At 32.3% G+C, this 25,597-nt stretch overlaps 1 protein-coding gene across 1 annotated transcript in view; it reads right to left on the reverse strand.

Moving 5' to 3' along the window:
• The window catches only part of LOC148282269 (aminopeptidase N-like), a 74,229-nt gene that overhangs the window by 17,484 nt on the left and 31,148 nt on the right, over positions 1 to 25,597 (reverse strand). The window contains exons 3-10 of the mRNA XM_088225359.1: positions 24,567 to 24,841; positions 20,726 to 20,881; positions 15,156 to 15,318; positions 13,762 to 13,974; positions 13,065 to 13,274; positions 7,058 to 7,191; positions 5,263 to 5,461; positions 1,601 to 1,793 (exon numbers count right to left, since the gene is read on the reverse strand). Of these exons, the coding sequence (XP_088081485.1) occupies positions 1,601 to 1,793; positions 5,263 to 5,461; positions 7,058 to 7,191; positions 13,065 to 13,274; positions 13,762 to 13,974; positions 15,156 to 15,318; positions 20,726 to 20,881; positions 24,567 to 24,841 (1,543 nt within the window). The remainder of the gene's footprint in view (positions 1 to 1,600; positions 1,794 to 5,262; positions 5,462 to 7,057; positions 7,192 to 13,064; positions 13,275 to 13,761; positions 13,975 to 15,155; positions 15,319 to 20,725; positions 20,882 to 24,566; positions 24,842 to 25,597) is intronic.

Consider the following 25,597-nt stretch of genomic DNA (forward strand, 5'->3'; position numbering starts at 1 on the left):
GAGTGTGTTTGTAACTGCTCTCCTGTGGCGATGCGTGAGCTGGTTCTCGGCAGGAGGTATATTAAATTTTGTAAATGTCACAGCGCAAATAGATGCAAGGAAATGGAGTGAATGGAGTGAATGGACTGACCTTTTTTGTTAATTTTCTTATTTTCTCCGAGCTTAGCTGAGGCAGCGACACGGCGGAGCGAGCGGTAGCTTAAGCGGCAAAACTCCAAACCGAACATGCACTTCAATCGCGGTCAAATCGGACACTGACTCCAGGTGGCAAAATAATCAACTCAATAGTTATTAGAACTATAAGGTGCAAAAGGGACAGGATTCAAGTGGGCGAGAGAAAAGGAGAAAAGCATAGGAATTTATTTACGCTGTGACACATTTTCAATAGGCCTAACCACCTGTAAAAATGAGTTATTTTATTCATTATGTCACTGTTATTCCCGGGGTGGGCTTAAAAGAATTAAAAATATTTCAAATTTTAATGTTAAATAAAAATTTAATACATTTTCTAACAAAATGTGTGGTTTTATATTACTGGATATTATCTTCTCGTAACCAATTTTGTCAATTTTCACGGAAACCCATCAATAACTTAACTTCATAAAATTTTAAACTTATTATTTTTTATTCAAAGTTGAATAATTGTTACGTTTCCGTAAAAATTGACAAATTTTGTAAAGATAAAATATGTAGTAATATAAACAATCCATTATTTAACATTTAACTTTGAAAAAATATAATTAATTTAAAGCGCACTCCGGGAATAACAGTGACACAATAAAAAAAACATTTTCTACAGGAGAGCAGTTCTAAATAGACTTACGTTATCAATAAACTAATATGAACAAAACCATAATTGAAAGTTCACCCACTAGGCCATTCAGTTTGAAATGTTTTTAGATTTAGCCAATTCATAAAAATCATTAAACCACTATTATTACTTAGATTGTATTTTAAAATAAAGCAAACCGTGGCTCATTTTTGCGTTAAGGGCCACATTAATATTTTGAAGAATTTTCAATCTCTCACGACGCGCAAAATTGACTTTTTGTGGTGCAATAATCCCTAAAATATTTCGGTAAAATATAACTGATTATAATAAATGTAGGTTAGTTAAAATATACATACGTTTATATTCTTGCTCGAACTACAATGCGTTTTTTTTATCTATTGATATATTTTACATGCCCCTTAATTTATTTGAAAATAAATTAAGACTCATTCTTTCTGGCTGCGATACGATCCCACTTGCTATTTAATAATGCTCACACTTACATGCACCTGAACACTTACTCCCACACAAATACACATAAACACACCACTACACTTACTCTCATACAAATACACATAAACACACCCTTTTGTTGTATCACAATTTAATATGTATGATACTTATTAAGAAACTTTGCCGGTCTGTCTTTAAACCATATTTTTTAAAATATTATTATATCATTATCGACTGTTTGTTTCTAAAATAAACAAATAATAATACTTAAAATCACGTTATAGAGGTATGCTGAAATAGTAAGTAGTTTATAGTTATTGAATACATTAGTTAAAAGGCTTGAATGGCTAACATTATCAATATTTGAATACGTACCTGCCATGTCGATGTTAAAAAGTACCCAGTTGTCCTTGTTGGGCATGGAGTTAAGAGTGACGGAGGCTTCTCCAGCGAGCCAAGACGAGGGAACCTGACTGGGTTGTGGGGACCCAGCAGACCAAACACTCAGGGGCACCCACCAAAGGGGACTCGTGGACCTGGCCTTCCCTTTCTTCTCTTGATAGTGTTGCTGAAACGAGGAGACAAAAAACCGTTTTAATTAAGTTAAAATCATGCGTGTGTTTCTAACTCCGCTGTTTTCTAATATTGGTACCGGAGTTTGGGGGATTTTCCACAGGTCGACAGGTCTTTAGTATCTGATCAAATACTATAGTGGTAGAACTAAAGAGGTATAAAAATAGATGCTCATATGAAGACGAATCTTATGTAACTATATAACATAACTGTATTGAGAAGTAATGCAATATTAGCGGCGTAAGCGGTGAAGATATGTAAAGATCCTAAACTACATTGTTGACTGCCTCAACTCTTGGAATGTTGCGAGCTATTTTTACCTTCACCTAGAGGATAAATATTTTTAAAGCCGACGTCGTGATTTGATTTCCTAGTGAAAAATCATTTTTTTAGTGATCTATACCATAAAGTACTGTTATACTTAACAGCACATTCAAGTAAATTGACTTATTTGATGTAAACTAAAAGCATTTTATTTATTTAAATAAGACATTTCAGTTATATTTAAGACAAAGGGTGTCTTCTAAAAGTGCATTACACTTATATTGTGGCAGATTAATAAAAAATAATAACTAAATCCTAGTTTACTAAGTTTTATTCCTAAGTTTTAGACCTAAACTGAAAAATAGTTTCATTTGGAAAGCTTTGACATTAAAATTTTATATGAGTCATTAAATTATAATACATGGACACGCTCTATAGAGTAAAATATTTAAAAAAGTAGTGACACGAAAACGTACCCATACTTACTAAGTTTGTTTATTACTCCCAGGGCTGCATTTGACGAGAATACTGAAAATGGGAGGATACTTATTTTTGGTACATAAATAAGCTTGTATTTTAAGGTTAACAATCAACGTTTGTTATTAGTGAATCCCAATCAGGTTCTTTTCTTAAATTCCTTATTATTTCGACCGATTTATTCCTTTACTCTAGATTTTAGAGAAAGCAAAAATAATATAAACTTACGTTTATTATATTTTAAAAACATATTCCTATCTGTGCATCCCTGTAATTAAAAAACGCTTCGCAATTGCGCTGCTAAACTTAGTTTTACGTTGACAAAAAATAATATTTGTGTTTGAAAGTTAATTGTTCCAAGCATTGTCAATCATGAAAAGTTACACAATCCTTTTTTAATGTTTATCCGAAAGGTTTTTACACGTTTTTATGACACATGTAGGCATTTTTGTTTTGATTCTAAACGTCACGCCTGGCTGGCGATCGAAGAACGACTAAACACGCGTTGGACATAACTAAGCGTTTGGGCAGGAGTTAAGGTCTTCATTTTTAAAGGCTCAGGGCATGTCTGTGTATTAATATGTAAATGCTGTGAGTAATAAGCATTTTCATCATTATTAAAAAACATTAATTATTTCTTTTGATAATTTAATATGCTGTATTTTATAATTTGAAAGAAATGCTGTCTACCTCAGAACAGGTATTTACTATTCCGAGTGAGAATAGACAGTGCCTAACATTTTATTTTTTATTTTTTTTATTATTTAATATAATATAAAGTAACAAAATGTTAACAAAATGAAATACATAATGTACAAAAACCAAAAAATGAAATGGAATACCACACTAAAAAAAAGCAACCTCTTGTGCTTGCTGTGAGATTATAATATTAATAATTTAAGTACAAAATACAAATATATTTCAAAAAATAAATGAAGGTACATATTTTTTTTTTTATAAATAAGTGCATTTACATACGCATGCAAATGAGCATGCGTGTATAATTACACACACATATACACGCACACTCACACATTTACTCACACGCACATACACATTCACCCAATATAACATGGTGAAGAAAATTATAAAATGAGGTTTTCTTTTAATAATTTTACTTTAATTTTACTTAATTTTGACTTGATTTTACTTTAATTGCTAATTTGTTTATTTTTGTACCATCTTAACTGTTTTGCAAACATATCATATCAATTTTAATTTTTAAACAACTTTCATTTATGTTTTTCTTTTTCCTTCTCTTTTTTATACTTTCATAATTAACTTTACATATAATTGCTTTATAATATGGAAACTTCACTGGTCCATTAGAGTTAAGTCTAATTGTGTAAAATATTAAATTTTGTAACTGTACTGTATGTTTCCTGAATAAAAGAAAATAAATAAATATCATAATAATACTATGCTTTACAATAAACGCCGATTCATTCGGCACTGTCCAGACACTAGGTACATAAGTAAAGAAAAAAAAATCATCGAATTTAAATGAGTTTGGTGATTTTGACAGGTAATTGAACGCAGTTATGCAGAAAGCAGCCAGTCCACAATTTCGGAAAAATGAGATATTGATGTTATCAAGTGAAGTAAGCTCGATTCTATGTTATGCTTATAACAGCCGGACCGCTTTCATATAAAAAACTGTATAAATCACCTTTGGAAAAATGTGTTGTCCACAGTAACGGCATTTCTCAGTTTGTAGAACACTAAAAAAACTAGAAAAATCTTTTGGTACTTTAAAAATCTTTTAAACTGGTCAAATATACAATAAGATTCTTGTTTGTAAAATATTAAAAAAAAAGTTATATTTTCATAGTTTATCGTTTGTTAAAGTCAAAAACATTCAAACTATTGTATAGATTTTATAATTCACTCTTTTCACAAAATGGCTATTATTTCAGTTTCACTGTTCTATTTATATATTTATATACATATACAATAAATATACATATAAGGGCGGGCATATTGCCTTAAGGCGATTTTTTCCTACCTACCCAAACCGTTCAGTTTGAGAAAATTATAAACACATGGACATATTGAATCTTACAATTTTATACAAAAATTAAAAATAAAGATTAGGAAAAATAAATATAAATAAAAAAAATTAACACTATACTATGAAGAGAGGAGAGGGGATGGGAAGGAAAGAAGAAGGATAAAGGAACAATTTAAATATTTAGATAGTGACATTTCAATCTTGACTTAAATGTAAATAAAGAAGGGGCGTCTCTAACATTAGTGAGTAGATTATTCCACAATCGAGCGGCTACTACTGTGAAAGAGGAGGCAAGAAAATTAGAGCGATGACTGGGTAGTAAAAGAGTTTTCTCGTTACTAGAACGAAGAGATAGTCCGTGTTGTGAAAGAGGTTGAATGAGCTCTCTCAGATAAACAGGCGAAGTGGGATTATTTAAAGTATTGTGAAGAAGTGATAGAATGTGAATGTTTCTTCTATGCGTGATACTGAGCCAGTGTAGTTGCGTGCGGTACTCGGTTATGTGGTCAAATTTGCGGAGATTAAAGATATAACGAATACAAATATTCTATGGCTGGCTGCTTTCTGTATAACTACGTTCAATTATCATTCGCTTTATTATATCTATCTTAAAGGAGTTTTTTTATTAGTTTAATCAATTTGAACACGAAATACGAGAATATGTATGGAAATCTGAAGTCACTATTGCAGTGATGACGTGCGGTGTACTGACCTGCGCAACAAGAGCCGAGTTCTTGTCGTAATCTCGAGTGACGGTGACGAGAGGGTATCCAGTCTGCTTGGTCCAGCTGTCCATGATCTGCTTCACGGTATAGTCCTTTGGCAGAGCCTCCACCTTGTGCGCCGCCTCCGTCAGGGACTGCCAGAGGTCATCTTGGGCCGCGTTCTTGTACTTGTATTTTTTCAGGTAACTGAAAACCAGAACATCTTTATAGTACTCCGTGAACATCAATTGAACGTAGTTACACAGAAAGCAGCCAGCCATAGTTTGAATGTTTTTGACTTTAACAAACAATAAACAATGAAAATATAAGTTTTTTTGAATATATTACAAACAAGAATCTTATTGTGTATTTGACCAGTTTAAAAGATTTTTAAAGTATCATAAGATTTTTCTAGTTTTTTTAGTGTTTTCTGCAAATTGAGAAATGCCGTCATTGTGATCAACACCTTTTTCCAAAGGTGATTAATACAATTTTTTATATGAAAGCGGTCCGGCTGTTTTTAGCAGAACATAGAAACGACCTTACTGCACCCGATAACATCAATACCGCATTTTTCCAAAATTGTAGACTGGCTGCTTTCTGCATAACTATGTTCAATTTTACGTTAGAAATTGAGCTTCGCATTGTGAGTTTTGGGTTTTTAGCAGTGTTACGGATTTTATATCCGCCAGTGTAGTTTATCGCTTTCCTACGGCTAGGTTATTATTTTATTGATGTTAGTAACAATTTGTATTTAACCAGTTACCGACTTTTTATTTCTACCGGTTTCGAGACGTACCCGTCTGCAGTACATGAACTACATGCACTGCATATTCGGACATGGTGGTGTTTGCATCCTCTTTAACTCTGTATGTAATTTATGTATTTTTATGTAAATACTTTGTATACTACGGTGATGCTAAAGGTGAATGTGTATTTTAGTATTTGCTCGTTGGTATAGTGAGTGTCCTGACGAAGAGACGGGTACGTTTCGAAGCCGGTAGATATAAAAAGTCAGTAAGTAGTTTGACCACAAAGTTAATGCTTTGAACATAAATAAAAGTTCTTATTTATTTACTACAATTACTGACAATTAGTTGAAATTTGTACAATCTTTGAAAAATTAAAGTAAATTTTAAGAAAGCGGATATTTTTTATAGAAATAAAACAATCTTTTTTTCGTTGTGGATAAAAAAAAGATTTTTTTAAAATCATATTACACAAAGTATTTTACAGGCATAATACATTGAGTTACATTCCCAGGAGTTACAACAACTCAATTCAGGACAAAAATAATTTTAAAATTAAAAAAAAATACACACATATTGAGAACAACAAAGAAACAAAGCAAGTTTAGCACTTTTATAACTAGATATAGCACAATTTACAAGCAAAAACCCCTTTCTTACACAAGCAGAAAAAAAATATTAAAAAAAAAACGCTTTTAAAAATGAAGAAAATGGTGAAACTACTAAGGGAAATAAGGTCGTTAATATCACATGACGACAGACGATGCAGCCATATCCATCTCAGTTAGTAAACATCTGGATGCCTAAGAAATGTCGTATGGTACGATGAACACATGAACAATGTACAGACATCTACATTGATTTAAAAAGGAAAAAAAAGGAAAATGAATAAAATGAGTAACGTAGGTAAGATATGATCTTATGATACGGTTGCAAACCTTACATCAGATGTCCCGAAATTTCATCTCCAAACTCGACAATTATTTAATCATTAAAAAAAATTGTAAATGGATATTTTTTCAATTAAAAAACAAACTAAGTGCCAGTTACTTACTTGCTGACTCCGTCACGGAACGCCTTCTCTCCCAGGAAGAGGTTCATCATTCTGATGATGGCAGATCCTTTTTTGTAAGAAATAGTATCGAATATCTGTGAAATCTCACTCGGTTCTCCAATTGGCACCGAAACCTGAAAACATAAGTTATCTTTTAAAAAATCTGGAAACAAAACGCGTAAAAGTGACCTAGTGTTTTTATTTAATTTAAAACAATCGACAGGTTATTACATAAACCCCAGTGGATAGCAGTGGCGAATGCTCCTTATAATCGATTACATGCAGCTTACCATATTTTTTTGACATCGTAAGTAATGTTTTATAATACTGTATTATTATTAAGAAAAAACACATCACCAAAAAAATATATTACTTTTCTTGGGTAAGTAAATTTATATATTCCTTTATTCCATACAGCGACCAGTTGCGCCTCTATTGGCCAAATTTATCACTACTGGATTACACGAGATTACTCTGCTCGCTTTAAAATCACTAATTCAAATACGTCTTTAACCTAAAAGTTTAGAATCTCGTTCGAAAAATTACACTTGCGATTACAGTAAAATCTTGCAGCTTTCATTAATGCAATTTAGTCTTTCAATACTTTTCAATAAGGGCTAGTATTCTTTAAAATACATCAATTTGACTTACAACAGTCTAAGGGAGGTGACAATGTACGCACTCGTTATGTGTGAGAAAGAGATAACGAATATATTTCGTACTTCTTAACACGAAAGTTACAATAATATGTAAGTAATTGACAGTAATTGATCATACTTATGTTTCTGTGGTTTGAAAGTAAATTTGCTTTAAAATTATTAATATATTGATATTTAAATCGAAACGAATTGATATTTTAATCCATAATAAAGTATAAATCCTTTGGTGGGTTTTAAAAAAACAAAGATTCAATAATTGTTTTTTGATTGTAATTCGTTTTTGTGCATACGATGACAGTTAAACATTGTAGGTTATTCTTCAGTATCCATTTAAACTTTTAAAATTTAGTTAAGAGTTATAATAAAAACGTTACTAGTGTATAGTGTTAAGAATAATAACATGTATAACTTATGTCGTTTTGTGAATAATAATGTGATATAAAAGTCGATGAAACAATGATTCTTAAAACGTAATTTATGTTTTGTTTGGTGAACTATCGTACACCGTAAGGTAAGGAATACTTTAAAATTATTGAATTATTATCATTTATTAAGAAATAGTGTTTTATTTCAAGACAAGTTATAATAGTCTGACTTAACCAAAGATGCACTGGTGCGCTAATGAATTATTCAGTTTATTAATTACTTTTTCGACGCTTAGCCGAAAACGCGAAATAGCTGTGCGGTTGGGTCGTTGCTTTCTAACGATGAAGGCGGGGGTTCGAGTCTAATTTTTTTTTTACAATTATGTTTTTTTAAATATTATTTTTTAAATCAAATGTTTGTGCTACATTAGAAAATATTTTTACTGAAACTATTAGCCGCTGGAGCCATTTGTTAGGAATTATTTATTAAATATAAAATAGACTTGTTTTTTATATGCCATACTACCGCTATGGACATTTTATCAGAATTTTCATAGCTTACCAATTTAAAAACTCACCGCTCGCCACTGGTGGATAGGTATATAAACAATTCATTAATTAAATATATAAAAATTATATTCAAAACAACATAAGTTACATATTGTAAACTACAAGATATAAGAAAAAATCTACAAATAAATCATTATTATCTCAGAGAGACAAGAAGAAATTGCCATGTCGGTAAATTTCATATTTCGAAAAGTGCCATACGAAAGTGCCATAAAAGAGCTAATAATTTATCTTTTGTTTAACTCTCTTTGCTGTAGGAATACATCAATAGAGCTGTCTTAAGACACTTCATTGTAAAGCCTAAGCATTCTTGGCATTTTTTAAATCGGAAATTAAAACTGTTTTCTTGCACGCGGTAAAAATTGGAGCATTTAGTTGTACGCTTAAGTTTCTCGAAAACGTACGAGAAAAATTATAAAACTGAACTAAGACACAAGTTCTTTAGAATCACCTAATGATATTGTTGTGATAGATTTCCTGTTTTCTGGAAGCCAGTTCACCAATCAGCAGAGGTAACCGACTAGAAGTGGAGGCGGCCTCCGTGGTGTAGTGGTCAAGACGCTTGGCTCACGCACAGAAGGTTCCGGGTTCGATTCCCGGTGAGAACGCAAAAAATTCAAATGTGATTTTTCTCAAGCCTGGGTGCTCTGTGATGTAATTCACCACTGTAATTAGGCCTCCTGGCCTGTTGTGGTGCAAAAAATATGTAATGTAATGTCACAGGCGGAGTAATTTCAAAATGAGTTTGAGTCGAGTTGTGGTACTGTGGCTAGTGTTTCGGACTCACGGATCAAATGTCCGTGGTTCGAATCCTACTTTTTTTTTTACATATTTGGACCCCTCCTTACGTGTCATGTACAAGGCTAAGGTACTGGGAAAAAATCGTTTTTGTTTATCTTGGAAATGGGATGTTCGATCACTGATTTTGGTTTATTACCTTTATGAGTCCAATCACCATTGTTGCAAAGTTCAAGAACAATAGCGCGTGATAACAGCTTTTAACTACAGTGTGGATATCTGTTAAGGATATTCCATCTTTCCTGCATTCTGCTTCAAGAATATGGCCTTGTAAACTGAAAAATGGGCACTGAAATAACAGATGTTCGATACTCTGTGAAGAAATATCATCGCATGGACAATAGTCATCCTTCCTTAATTTAAACTTATATAGATAACTTCTCATAGCTCCGTGTCCGGTAAAAATTTGGGTCGTTTCGAAAGTACTTTGGTGATGACGACGGAAGTTCGAATCCCACTCTACCCCAACTTGATTTCCATTTTCTAATAGTGAGTTATTTACAACTCGTTTCAAATGGCCTTCAAAATGAAATGTTTGGGTAAATCATAAAAACGCAAATATTTTTTTTTCAATAAAAAAAGTAAAACTTTAAAAATGACGATACATTTTTTTTTTCAAATACTTTTATTTGGCTTAGTTTGATAGTCTAGAAACAAATAAATAAAATAAAAAAAAACACTGAACTTCCTCATTGTGTTTAGTGTACTGATATTGATAATTATTAATATATAAGTAGTTTATTGATAATTGGAATCAAGTCAATATTAGGAAATTCATGAATTATTTATGCAATAGTTTAAGATTAAATTTTTTTTTTTTTTTTGTGAAATCACAGTTTTTTAATAAATCGCCGCGCCGCTTGGCCTAAAATTGAACGTTTACACTGTTTTTCGATCATTTTATTGTTAGAAATTTCAAAAAATTTGCCAATTTACATTGTACAAAAATGCTACGAATGTGCTGTACTCGTACTTTTCTAATTAACTTCGGTCTCATAAGATAATTTGTTATACGTACAGACATGTTACGAAATTGTACATAATAAGCGAAACTAAAGTAAAAAGGTAAGTAATAATGTGGTGAATGTATAAAGGCGGCTCCACATGCTGACCAATACGTTCACCAGCACGCCGGCGCGCGTATTGGCAACGAAATCGCTACACTGCCCTCACGTTCGCGAGTCGTTCAGTGTCCTTCGGTGCGGGTCGATGCGCGGATTCGTATAATCTCTGGTGCGCACGTCAAAAGCGCACAGAAAATACGTGGCTCACGCGCCGAGATGGACATAGAAACCATACTGACCGTCATATTTCAAAATTTTAACTCATTTATTTAAAATTCAAGTAAAAAAAATCTTACTTTGACGGACTTATTATATCGTCTAGCCAACCAAAATACAGACTGGTGAAAAGTAGTTTTTTTTTTACTTTATAAAATTAAAAAACAAATTTTCGAACTATAGCTTTTATTTATTTTTTAAAAAAAAATAGCCCCTACAAAAAAATTTGCAACATTTACAAATAAACCAAAATGACTGGCCTATTGTGTAATTAGTGGGCAGATTTAGCTGGTACATATAAATTTATTTGTAAAAATACCTTGTAATCCACAATTAATTTATGAAAAATGTGGAATCAAGGAAGAAGAAAATAAATAAACAAAAATGTTTTAATAGTTTACTTATTAAAGCGCTCATAAGTGCATAATATAATAAAGGATTTTTAGTTATTTTTTTTTATTTTATGTGTTCCCTTTAATTTTGAATGTTACAGCGTTCTGCGTTGTCGATAAAGCAGTATTTCACAGTTACACGGTAAAACAGATAAAACTAAGATGGCAACATGACACCAGAATTTTACATGGCCTAAGTAAATAAAGAATAAAGATTGTTTGAGTAAATCATAAAAGCAAATTGGAAAGAGATTGATTTAAAAAACTTAAATGTCGTTTCTTTGATTTTACAGGTAAGAGTGTTGAAAAAATATGATAATTAAGTTCGTTTTGTGATATAAAACTGATACAGTAAAACTTTATTTTTACAGAACAACACAAGTGTTTTATTAGTTACTCAATTGAAAGGAATTAATATTACATATGTAACAGTTTTCTCAATGGCATAACTCAATAAATTGAAAATCCATCTTGTCGAAAACCAAAGAAAAGTACGAGAAGAATTACAAAAAAAATGCATGCGCCCTCTCCGTGACCGCGTTCGGAAAGTTGGACTTAATGGGTCGCGTTCACCCAGTTCAGCCAGCGCCCCTCGATCAGCGTTGAAAAACCGACAATGCCGGAAATAGCCCTCTCAACACGTTTGCCAATACGTATTTGTCAGCGCACTGGCGAACGCATTAGCGAGCCTGTTGAGCTGCTTTAATACATCAATAATTAACATTTCACTCACGATTGTTAAAGGTAGTATCTACATAAACAAATTATTATGCGGCGAGTATGAATGTCACTGACATTTAAACCTTGAGTTTCAATTTCAAAAGGTTTTTTCCCGAAGACAATAAATATGCCGTTGGTACGGTGTCATTATTTTGTCAATTCGATGCAGGGTTCCGCTTCATTTGCGTTGTCCTTAACACCATTTATTTGGCAAAAGATGTTTTGAGATAGGTACGAACACAACAGCGATTTCTCAAGAATGAATAAAAATAAAGATTATTTACTAATTACAACAGAGATGGAGAACATTTCAGAGAAGAGAATATGGCAGTCTAGGCATTTACAGGGCTTATGATCTGTCGTTGGCTAGTTTAAGTGGCAACTTTACACACTGTCTAACGTTCACCATTTTGCTTCTTCAAATCTTATTTAATAAGTACACACGTACAACTTATTTTTTATTGGATTAAAAAAAAAATTATTACACCTTAATTTATGTATAAATTTATTTTGTGTAATTCTATAATTGAAGATTCATGTAAAATCCATGTAAAATTGTGTCGACGAATGCTTTAAAATTCTATTTTTTCTAGTATGTATCTTTCTTGAATTACTAAAAAAAAAATATTTAAAAAATGCCTATGTTATAATATCCATTTTATATAGTAGGTAACGCCTAAAAACAATTTTTAAAAATTTAAACTTCTTGGACTAGTTGGTTTCATTACAATATTTTGAGATTTTTTTAATGTTTGTAGACAAAAGACTGGATTTTACCCCCTAAGGTGACATTAAGATGAAAAAAATTACAACAGGGATGAAGAACATTTTAGAGAAGGGAATATGAGTGTCTAGGCATTAACAGGGCTTATGACCTAAAATCAACAGAAGGAAGAATTGAAGAATTATGGATGTATATGGATGGTACATAGGCGAAATAGTGAATGTTACACAGTGTGTAAAGTGGCTCCTTAAACCAGCCAACGAAAGGTTAAAATCCGAAAATTTGATACACAGTGTTACCTTAATTAACGTCGCGGGAGGTGTAATTTTAAAGTTTCGGTGGGGATTTCCAAAAATCGATAGCGACGATAATACGATATACAAAAAAAACATTTTTGGTTTAATTTGATGATTCATTAATATTTATTTATTAATCTCTAAACTACCTCATTGCAGCGAGTTATAACCTAAGTCATCTTTCGACAAGCAATGCAACTCACCGGATGAGAACTGTCGAGGACGTCCAGTCTGAAGACGTCCACCAAGTTATCTGCGGACTCCTCCTGTAGGACGTTCCAGTCTGGATGGACGTGGTCCAGCCCCAGTGTCGCCATGTAAGTGGCGAACCCTTCGTTCAGCCACAGGTCTGTCCACCACTCCATCGTCACCAGGTTGCCGAACCATTGGTGGGCTAGCTCGTGGGCAATCACCTACAAGGCGAGAAATTTAAAATTTAGCTTAGGTTTACGAAAGAACAAACAATGGCAATTTATGATTTATAGTGAGTTCCAAATTGAGACTTGCTAGATCCTGCCTCAGAAAGGAAGAAAAACGTAGTAATACAAACAAATCAAACAACAACACAAAACCCAAATACATATGGGAAACATTACAATAATTTGCCCCATACAACATACATTCAAGTAACAGAAGAAAAACAATACGTATCTATACCAAATCACAGAGGAACATCAAATTATCAAGACACTACTGGCAAAAACCTAACACAGATCCTAACATGATCCCTAGGATCCATAGAACTCAGGCAAAATTACTCCTCGCCATAATACTGAATCCCTCCCGTGTTACAATAACAATCTGGAAAATTCATAAGACATACAAAAGCTAGAGCGTGGAAGATATTCAGATATCATTATCCATAACGGCCAAAGGAGAAAACTGTTTAGTTAGACTTACAGAAGCCACTCTGGCCTTGCTGGTGGTGGATGACCTGGTCTCGGAGTACAGCAGCGCCGTCTCCCTGTACGTGATGAGGCCCCAGTTCTCCATGGCCCCCGCACTGAAGTCTGGAATGGCTACCATATCCTGTTTGGGGAGCGGATAAGGAACGTCGTAGTACTCTTCATAGTACGCAAGCACCTTCGGCCCCACTTCGGAAGCGTAACCCGTCTGCAAATAAATTAAAACAGCGCAAGGTTAATATCAAGTGATTAAAATTATTTTAATACGGTGATCCGGATATTTTCTCGGGATAGAAAGTATCTTACTTGTTTCGATTGCTGGTCCTCTAACAACCGCTATGAAAAAAATAAAATCCTACTATAAAACCAAAACAAAAAGCAAACAAAAAGCTTTGAAGGGTATGTTCTAGGTTTTTAAATATAATTTTAGAACTGGTTTTTTGGGCAATTGAAAATGGACATAAATTTGTCTTGTAAGCTCTTCCCCAGCCTATGATTCCATACCGCAGAATAGACTGTATGATAGCGTAGTAAAAAGATTTTATATTTTTTGGACAGATAATGTTTCTGATTCTATCAAATATGTATATACCATCTACTATCTAGGATAACACCAAGGTACTTTATATCATTAGACTTTTTTGTGTCGTATATATTTGGGGTCACATAGAATGATTTATATCGTTTTTCTTACTGTGAAGATTAAAATAATTTATTGAAAAGGATAGGAAGAATGCTTTTTTACTATTCAGTGATAGCAGATTGAGATCAAACAATTAAAAAAAAAAAAATTGATATCTTGTTAAAGATAGTAAAAACAAAATATGTGTTTAGATACTAAATATATATGTGTATAAAAATAAATGTAAAACAAACTCCCTCTCTAAACACGAGTTTTCACTCTATTAGAGAGGTAGAAACGTGATTATTAATATTATGAATGTACCAAACATTTTGTAATTGTATACTTATTTTTTCAAGATTTTTCAACAAATATTTTTTTTTCAATAAAAAGAAAATCTAATATACCATTAAAAAGGAAGACAATATTGGAAATTTAAAAAAATAATTTTAAATTTATTATTCTTGACCATTATTTCTTGACCATTTCTTGACCATATTCTATCCCACCTTACTTCCTAATTATTTTTAAGTAATGTTGCTTATTGTTGACGATATATGTTTTTAAATTCAGGATCGAAAATAACTGTTTTGTTTTACTTCTTACCTTTTCAGTTATCCCTACGCAAAAAAAATGTCTGTCTGTCTCTTCGTTTAGGCTTGAAGAAAATACAAACAAAGGAATAAACACTTTCTAGCATTTATAATATAAGTATAGATAGTATGGCAGTATAAATATTGATGGATTATAATATTTTTTTTAAGAACCTGATTGATGGCGTCTTTCCTGGCCCATATTTTGAAAATTACATTATTCTTGTAAAGGGGAGACTGAACATACTCGAAGTCAGAAATGATGAAGGCCAAGAGATAAGTAGACATTGGAACAGATTTCTGAAAGGTATCCCACTGCCAACCCTTCATTCCCTCTCTGAAAAAAGAAACATATTAAAAAGGTAAAAACCTAGCCAAATAAATCGAGAGGAAATAAGTTTATCTTGGTATGTAGTGGTTGACGTGACCATTATTGGGGCCCTGGGTTCAATTTCTGGCAGGGTCAAGGTGAAATATTTTTAAGGTTATTTACCTTCTTTCGAGCTCCACTATGAATTTTTTTATAGCTTTTTGAACATTTTCTCGTTACTAGTTGTTTGATGGACTGAATTTTCCTTAGTGGGTGGAAATTGAGTGGGAAACTCTTTGATGATTTTCCGAACGTTTGAGTTTACTGTTCACCATATTGATGTACCATTTATTTGCTTTTTTATTGTTATTATTATTGTTGTGTTTCTAATCCTTTGTAATATTAGTGATGATATACTCTTGTGTCTGTGTCAACTAATTGCTCATCCCAACTCAACACAGGACTTTTAGTCCCGTTAGTTAGGACTTATGTCTCAAGTTATGTGTAATAAACTCCCTTTACACAAATAAATAAAAAGACAGTGGAAGTAGGTTGTAGATTTAATTTTCATAATACTCAAAATACCTCAGAAAAATAATGCGTAACCTAGAGAGAAGCCTTAACACTATGTTTCATAGAACGCAAGCGATGTTGGTTTGTTGGCTAGCAACCAATTGGTGGCCATTTTGTTTCATTTGACAACATAGACATAACGGTTCGATCGGATGCTTTTGTAGCTGTGCTTGGCTTTGTTTGTAAATAACTTAGATATTAACGTTATAATAAATAAAAATCGACTATGATAAATAGCAGTATGTTTGGTTGCAGCAGTAGAAGCGTCAAGGGTTTTAAAGGAGTCAGTTTTTACAGGTAATTGATTCCGAATATTTTTCCATGATAGACATTGATTTTTGGCATTTATTGTCCCAACACGTGTATTATTTTGCGTAAAAACTTTCCTTATATCAACACATTTACTTTAGATACTATTTTTTCTCAATTTAGGAGATAAATTTGTGAATTAAAGTATGTTTACTGTTGATAATGAAAGTTGATTACAGGGCCGCACTAGGCATCCGTATAAAGTTTGAGTTTTTATCGAGTAGAGGTTGATTCAAATTTTACTCGAAAAAAGGTACGTTAACCTTGAAATCGCATCTAAAATGACGTGTCCAAATTTCAGGCCGCTACGACTCGCCATTTTGGAGATGTGACGGACAAACAAACAAACTTAAGACAGGACTTTGGTTCAATGGAGCTGGGATTAATGTCTCAATAAATACGACATAAATATGTTGTGAATAAAATGAACAAATAAATATTCAAAAAAACACAAACATATATTTTCAGTTTTATAAAATAAATATAGGCGAATTTTAGAAAAATAGATTTGAAGCAATGATAAATACACAGGTACATATTTAAAAGTAATTACAATGCAAATAAATATCTATTTAGCAATTCTCGAACTGAATACGGCCCATTGTTTTGCTGCGAATTGTAGCTAACTTAATACTCAATAGTCATGGAATGGTTTTCCTACGTTCGGGCTCCTCTCTAGGTTACATTATTACTCTGAGCAAAATACCTTTTTCCGAATGTAGTATTAGTTTGTATTTGTTGAAGTTGTCCATAAGTAATGTTTTTATTTATTAATTTTTAAATAACACAATGTTGGTGAAATAAATATCTAGCGTTGGGTTTTTTTCTATATGAATTTGAATAACTATTTATCAATGTTTATAAAATAAAATATCAATATCATGGATATTACAATTGCGTCGGTAATTAAATTATTAATTACTATGTGGTATAACTCTGTACGTGGATTTTATGGAATCCCAATTTGTAAAGATAATATAACATAAGGTCAAAATAAAATTACAAAAATTGACCTAGTGTAATCATTCAACTCGTCACAGTTTGGACGTTTTTTCCTTAGTGTGACATAATTAGAAAAAAATGTGTTTTGTAAATATTGATGTGGGGAACATTTAAACACTAGAGTACTCGCGCGAACAGTAGCTCAATCACAAATAACTATTGACGCGCTTAAAAACATGCTAATCATTTGAGCGATCATAATGAACAACAATGAACATGCTTAAGTTATCGCAGTCATAAGTCAACGCGTGTGTAATCTCTAAGTCAACGCTCTAGTCTCTTTGTTTTTTGTTTTCCTCGTAAATAAATGCAGTTCACTGGCGAAAAATCGCCGATTACTAAATAAAATAATACGATATATTGCATTTGCAAAATAGTAAGGAGAATCAAGTACACAAAAGTGAAAATTTAATTACGATTACTATAGCAACTTCTTTTCTTGACATTTGGCTAGCCAACCACCGGCTAAATGCAATAAATAGCACGATAAATAGTAAATAAATAAATGAAAACAGCAATTTTGGAATATTTTCCATATTTACACCGGTTAAATTCAAATATGTGATTGCGCAGCAGTATTATATGTCGCTTAACGTAAATATTTAGACATTTACAAACTTTCTGACATTCTCCCATTTTTGGTCATACCGTATTATGAGATTACAAAAACGGTGCTTCAAGGTGTGAATAAAGACTCTCTGACTAATATTGGCCATACCTTTAATCGTGACGCCCATCAGTATAATACGCGACAGCGTCAAAATATTCACGTACCTGGATCACGCACGACAAGGTATGGTCTAAGGTCTCTGCTATACCTTGCTTGTAGCGAGTACAACAGGCTACCGGAGTCCTATAGAACGTCAATAAATAACTGTATTCATTTAAAAATTACTACTTGAGGAGGTACGTGGAGGGTGAAATTACGTTATATGTTCTTTTTTCCCTTAAATATTTCTTTCTTGCAATATGTAAATTTAACAATTTTATGTTTTATTTTTATTATGGATTGTTTAAAGGATGGCAAGCGGATGTACGATTTGTATCATATATTTGCTTGCTATCTTATTTCAGTTTTTATGTACATATTATTACTTGTTACTTTATTACTATTTGTTGTTATATTATTATTGTTAACATACCTGTATGTAAATATTTTTCTGTCCCAAAATGAGTTTGTTGTAACTCCTGGGAGTACAAAAAAATTTTTTTGTATGATTTAATAAAAAAAAAAAAATGTTAGGTGTTCACAGATGTTGCATTGTGATCGCGAAAACGATAAACAACCATGGTGAGAAATTGTTATTACGTCGCTTATTAGAACGTCGATAGTTATTTGTGATTAAGCTACAAGTGAAACTTTTATCGATATTTTTTTACCTGCAGGCATTTGTGAGTTAAGCGTCCGTGTATTCTTCATGAACAAATGTAGGTACCTTAAGAATCAAAGTTACGCAGACGCTAAGTGTGAGCGCACGAGCATTAAATTTAGAGCTAAATCGTAGGGACTACCATGGTAGTCCACGCGAGCATTAACGTTATAATTTAGTTTAAAGTAAGTGATCGTTTTATTTCCTTAGGTGGGTTGTTTTTTATATTACTATTATCAAAAAAATTTAACTATAAATGTGGCACATATAAAAATACGTTCATACGAAATTGATTAAATTATTTATAGTTAAAGTCAAAAATGATAATATTTTTATCTAATTGCCAAAAATGTGAAAAAAACCGTTAGCTTATGCTCCCAGTGCGGGCGAAAAAATCGCCCGTGACGAAAGTTGTGTAGCTACTAACTGGCGTCCGGGAAAAGTACTAGAAACATTGTTGTTCGCGCGTGTGACGCTCGTATCATCAAGAGTGAGACGTTACGAGTGTGTAAGACAATCATATATTAAGATTATTCTTTTACTACGTACTCCGCAATATTCGACACATTAGTAAACTTTCTATTGTATTGTTGATTTATCTCCGATTTTTGATAAAATGTTTTTTGTTCCCAATAATGACATGAATGGTTGACTGTACAGAGCTGCTTGGTTTAATAACAATACATGTGCCAGCCAGGATTTGTAGACGGTACCACCTGTTTCAGGTACCAATAAGTAGAACATCGTATGTTAAAAATGCTTTTTTTCGTAGGACTTTTTCAATGTACAATACAAAATTTAAAAATATAGATTACACAAACATCACTCTGTCAGATTTAAAATTTACACTTAAAATGTATTATGTAACTTAGTAGACATTATAATAATAAATATGTACATCTCCCCTCCCCTCCTTATCCTCTCTTCAAGCATTCTTGTCCTTATCCCGCCCAATTCACAGTAACTTAATGTTCTTAAAATAAATATTTAAAAAATCTTTGATTATTGAGTACATGAAAATAACATTTTTATATGTATAAATTGTATGTATTTATTTGATATGTAATATATTTCCTTTACTAACTTTGTATACTATGTGGAAATCTGTTATTAGTTCTGAGTTTATACACTATATCTGTTTGTTTACTAAAAATATGTATGTAGAACTGTTGATTTCCCAAATAAAATAAAATAAATTAAAATAAGCATTAATCATTCAATAACAAAATCGTTTTACTTATTCGTAAATGTATAACGAAAGAATACTGAACATCTCATCAAATAATTTATTATATTTATGGAGATATTCAAGTAATTAGATGCTATTTGTTCTTGTTACATATCATCGGAAAGGGAGAGTCAAGGCGATTTCCGCTTTCTTACCCAAACAGTTTGATTTGAATAAGTACTACCTACATAAGAACATATTGTAGGTACATCAGTTTTTTTAATGAAGCACAGATATTTTCTTTACTAAGCAAACATAAAGTAATTTAAGTAAAAATCTACACTACACTATGAGGTAAAAAGGGGGTAAAAGGGAAAAGGAATGGAGGAGAACGAAAAACAAAACATTCAGCTAGTGATATTTCAATGAAGTAAGAGGCAAAAATAGGATGAGGAAGTTCAGTGGTTTTTTTATTTTTTTTATTTGTTAATAGACTGTTAAACTAAGTCAAAAATATTTTTTTTAAATTTTTATATATCGTATTATCGGTGCTACGATTTTTCAAAGTTTTGTATTTCTGAAATAACTCTACGTGTAACGTCAGAGGTTCATTTCCGCTTTTTCTCCTTCAGTTCTTCCCATTGGTCCAGAAGCGACAAGCAGACCGGAAATCTTCCATAGCTCTCAGATCATAGGTTAATTCACATGAACCAATGACGTCATTTAAAGTAGTGCGTTTTTATCAAAATATTTATTATTATTTTTTCTGTACATTTTTAAGAAACTTTGCCGTACAATTTAATGCTCTAATTTTTACCCCACGTAAGAAAACATTTTTTGTATCCAATTTCCCGTAGGGCTGAATTTCCTCATTGTGTATAGGTATTGAAAGGGTTCTCTCCTCACTAGATCGAAGAGATAGCACATGTTGTGTTTGAGGTTAGAAAAGCTCACTCAAATCAACAGGCAAGGAGGAAGTGATTCTGGGTCGTGAAATTTTCATGAAACTCACATAGGTTTGGTCTCCTGAAGCGGCATATTACTAATCGCAGTGAGTTCTTCTTTTCTCCCAAGGGTGACCGTGAATGTGGCTTTCATAGCTGGTTCGTCGAAGCAAGGGAACGCTCGACGAGCGTCCGTTGCTTCGAATTGAGTAGTCGCCAACCATCTGAAAATAAAATTGTATTTTAATTAATGTCAAAAAATAATTTATCAGCATTTCTGTAGAGAAAATAAAACGTGTCAAAAAAAATACTTTGGAATCTCTGACAAGAAGAAAAAGAAAAAGTTATGCCAAGAAAAAATTTGTCAAGAAAAAAAAAAAATTCTTTAAAAAAAAAAAAATTAAAAATCCTGTCAAAAAAGAAATAATTACTGTTAGAAAAAAATACATTAGAGTTTCCGTCAAGAAAAAAATAAATACTCTTAAAAAAAATAAACTCAAGTTTCGGTCAGGAAAAAAAAATAGTTTTAAGAAAAAAATACGTTGAAGTTTCGGCCAAGGAAAAAATAATTACACACAACAACAACAACAAACCATCACGCCGTTTGCCCGTAGGGGTAGGCAGAGAGGATAGAACGCCATAACACTCTATCTTGGCATACAGACCTCGCTTCCTCTACATTCATACATCTTCTCATGCACGCACGCCGATTATTCCTACTTTTGACATGTCCATCTTCAAGTATTTGATGGACTTGATCGTGCCATATCATTCTCAGTCTTCCTCGTTTTCTGCATCCATTAACATTTGCATCGTAGATCGTTTTAGTCGTTCTTCGCTGTCCATTCGCTCTACATGTCCAAACCAACGCAGCATCCCTTTCTTGATTCTGTCAATAATGCATGTCTCAGCCTTACACACTTCACGGATCTCGACATTTGTGCACCTATCATACATCGTTTTACCACACATTCGCCTGAGGGATCGCATTTCGACAGCATTCAACCTACTTTCATCAAAAATTTTACTGTTAGGAAAAAAAAAATTAGAGTCACAGTTAAGAAAAAATGCATTTATAGAATATCGTTAAACAAACATATTTGAATTAAGGCTTGGCGAAGAGTCTAATTATATTCGAAATACTGTTTAATAAAAATATATAGAAGTCTGATACCTAATTATTTTATTTTTTAAATTGAATTACTGTTAAGTGAAGAATTTATTTATATTTGAATCACTGGAGATGGTATATTGAATTACCACTACGATTTTTTTTTATTTATATTACTGTTTAGAAAAAATAATTTTGAATCAAAATACTGTTAAAAAATACTTGCTTCCTAAAATGCAATAGGTAACTACATACATCGGCAAAATTTAATATTTTAGACAGTGCACAAATTATGCCTTATATCGTTATAAAATATTGATTTAAAAGGTGGCTATACAATGCGATGTTATTACGTGTAGCGTAAGACTGATCACCTTTCCTTCATGGAACAGATAATCAAAATACGCAACAAATAGAGTACCAAGATAAAAACAAGAGTAAAATACATCAATACCGTTCATTGACATTAAATATTTTCTCTGCAAGCTTTCTTTTATGTTTATGCTAAAATATTACAATTTTATTTCACAAGCTGCATGTTCCCATTTCAATGATGAATTAGTTTTTTTTTCTTATGCAACTTTCTATGTAAGGCTGATAAATAAATTATTCATCATTATAATTTACATACAAGCATAGAATCTAGTGTGTACACCATAGAAAGGATGTTATTAAACCATAAATATTTATTACGGTAATGTCTTACATCTCAGATGAAAAATTAGCATCTATGACAATATTTATGTTGTAATGTAAAGTGAATGAACAGTGAATTGAAAGTTTATAAATACTAGCACCTTTACTTCTTATTCGGGTATTAAAGTAATAAAAAATATGGGTTTCAATACAAATACGAAGGAAATTAGTATTCAACAATACGGCGAGACTACCTTTTCTAAAATGTACTTAACATCACTTTAAATATATGCGAGGGTCGGCGTTAGGTTGTGTGGATTACATGTGTTTTTTTTTATTATTATTTTTTCTTTGCATTTTACAATAGGTTTACATAAGTTACAAATGCAAAAAAAAAACTATGACATTAACACAAAAAAAAACCCATTAAGGCATGGCATGGCCTGTGTGGCAAAAATGAAAAAAAAAGATTTTTTCTCCTCTTCTCAACATAAGCGATTTTGTATTATTGACCCATCGAAGCAAAGCAAATAAAAAACTTTCCGTTTGTTTTCATGTATCGTATTGTCATCGCTATGATTTTTAATGTTTTGTACTTTCGAAATTACTCTGCCCGCGACGTCACAAGTTCTTGTCGCTGCTGACATTTAAAAGTAGAGCCCAGTAGCGTAAAAATACACAAAACGTTGAAAAAAATGGCTGGCGGAAAAAGGATATCTATCACAACACATCAACGCTGTAATTGAATGGTTGATTCTTTAAAAAATGTGATGTAGTTCATTTTTATTAAAACCATTTTTACAATTTTTTTCATACGTTTTCGGAAACTTCGCCGTACAATTAAATGGTCTGATTTTTACCGCATGCACGAAAACATTATTTATATCTTATTTTCCGTTGCATTGAACTTCCTTCATCAAAATACAAAATAGTTTATAATATTTAAAGCATTAACTTTGTAGCCAAAAGTTTTACTAATTGTTATTCAATATTTGTATATAACCACTAACATACTTTTCTATATCTACCGCTTTCGAGACGTACCTATCTCTTCGTCAGGACATCAATGAAACCAATATGCAAAACCCACTACAAATAGTAAATAATATGGAAAGAAATAAAAGGAAATAATATGGAAATATTTCACAATAGGAAAACTTTAAAAAATATTGTTACTTTGATCAATAATCAAACAACCTTTCAATATAGCCCGTTATACGATGTTTTATTGTAATAGTCAGCCTAAACCAATTGAACTCACGCCCCTCCCTTCACCCTCTTCCTCTTTTTTCAACTATTTCTTCCACAACCTAAAATATTTTCATAACCTAATAGTTCATGAAAGGGTTGCTTATTATAATGCATGTCGTGTTGGTTTTATATTTTTGTGCAACAACTATGATGAAGGTTCAAAGTGGGTTTTACATATTGGTTTAGTTGGTGTCCTGACGAAGAGACTAGTAGACATAGAAAAATTAGTTAGGATTTGTTCTGCGTACTGTCAGGGTTTTTGAAAATACCCGCGAACTGAGAACTCTTTACAACTCTTTGGTGCGAATTAGACTCGAGAGTGTCTCGATGATTTAGAAGCCACATGAACTGAAGTACTCTCTTATGATAGAGAAAATCCAAAAGAAGTTTCTGAGATATCTCTACATTAGAGAGTCCGGGTGTTATCCTTGGCTCTACCCGACCGAGTTTCTCCAGGGTATGCTTGGCTACAATAGTTTAGATACTAGAAGGAATGTGTATTTGACTACAGATTTTTATAGATTGTTGCATGGTATGATCGATAATCCCGAGATTATGATGAGCATTGGTTTGAATGTTCCTGATAGTTACCTAAGACAGCGTCAGCATAGATTGTTTCATATTCCGATAAATAGGACCAACCTGCTGATGGTTATGCCTCCAGGAAAGGCTACCGCTATGCTGAACAACATTGCTCTTGATGTTAATCTGTTCTATGTATCCGAAGGGGTTTTCCGGAGCAGGATTCTCATACTATTTTGACAAGTCTCTTTATGTATTTTTTTTCCTTTTATAATATGTACGTCTTAAATATTAGTTTGTACTATATGTATTATTCAAAAAAAAAATTGAATTGAATTGAATATACAAATGTTTAATAACATATAACAAAATAGTTTATTTTTTCTTACACTTTCTCTCCAGTTTCACTATTTTTGTAGCTGCTCCTGTAGAATCCAACTAGCGACTCTAGTAGGATTCCACTGAATGAGATGACCAGCTCATATTCCTTCCCTGACTTCAGGACGTCTCCAGCCTGTAAAGTCAGGAAGTCCACGGCCTTATCACGAGTGACGTTCACAACTGGCACAGCCTCCTTGCCATTCAGAAGCTTGATGGAGCTCTCGTCTATTTCAAGATCTAGGGAGTGGAGAGTGATGGCTTTAGTCTCTTTGATGACTTCGAGCTGAAAAAAAGCAATAATTATTTTGTTATCATTGGCACCTGATGCTACATTGGTATACGAAATGCAGATTATCTTGATCATCCGTTATAAAATGATAAAATGATCCTATAGTCCTTAAAAGATAGCTTGATTAAAATTACAGCTGTCAAACTAATATCAATAGTAATGGGAAATTACTGATCACTGATCAAATCGATTTTATCAGTTTTTTCATGCAATCATGAAACTCTGTTTCAGAAAATGGATATAAAAACGCAAAAACAAGCCTATTATAGTGTGTTTAAGACAAATATTCAAGAAAAAAATAAAACATTTGTACTTTTTTTCATGAACAACATCACACGAATTTTTTTTTTTGTTCGATCAATTTACATTGACCAATTTTCCCATCTCTAACGTTTTTGCAAAATGGTATAACCTTGTAAGAACGTCGTTAATAATTAGGTTTATTTAATTTAAAAGCTGATTTTATATATTTATGTTGATTTATATGTCAAGCATTGTATTAAAAAAATAAATTAACACACTAGTACCGAATACGAATGATTTTTCGTGTGGCAATATAAATCACTCCTTAGACGGTACTACAGAGTTATGTCGTCACCTTTGTTGACAACTGTCATTCTAATCAAACTATATTTTAAGGAATATAAGTCTTGTCATGTTACTAAAAAGAAGTAGGTACTATGCCTAAATTTTAATTGAGGAAATTAAATTTATGTCTGGCAACACTAAAGTATGCGAAAACCGCGAGCT

The sequence above is a fragment of the Micrasema longulum genome, unplaced genomic scaffold (assembly GCF_059751315.1).
Source record: "Micrasema longulum isolate JH-2025_06_02 unplaced genomic scaffold, ASM5975131v1 h1tg000346l, whole genome shotgun sequence".
Taxonomy (NCBI): domain Eukaryota; kingdom Metazoa; phylum Arthropoda; class Insecta; order Trichoptera; family Brachycentridae; genus Micrasema; species Micrasema longulum.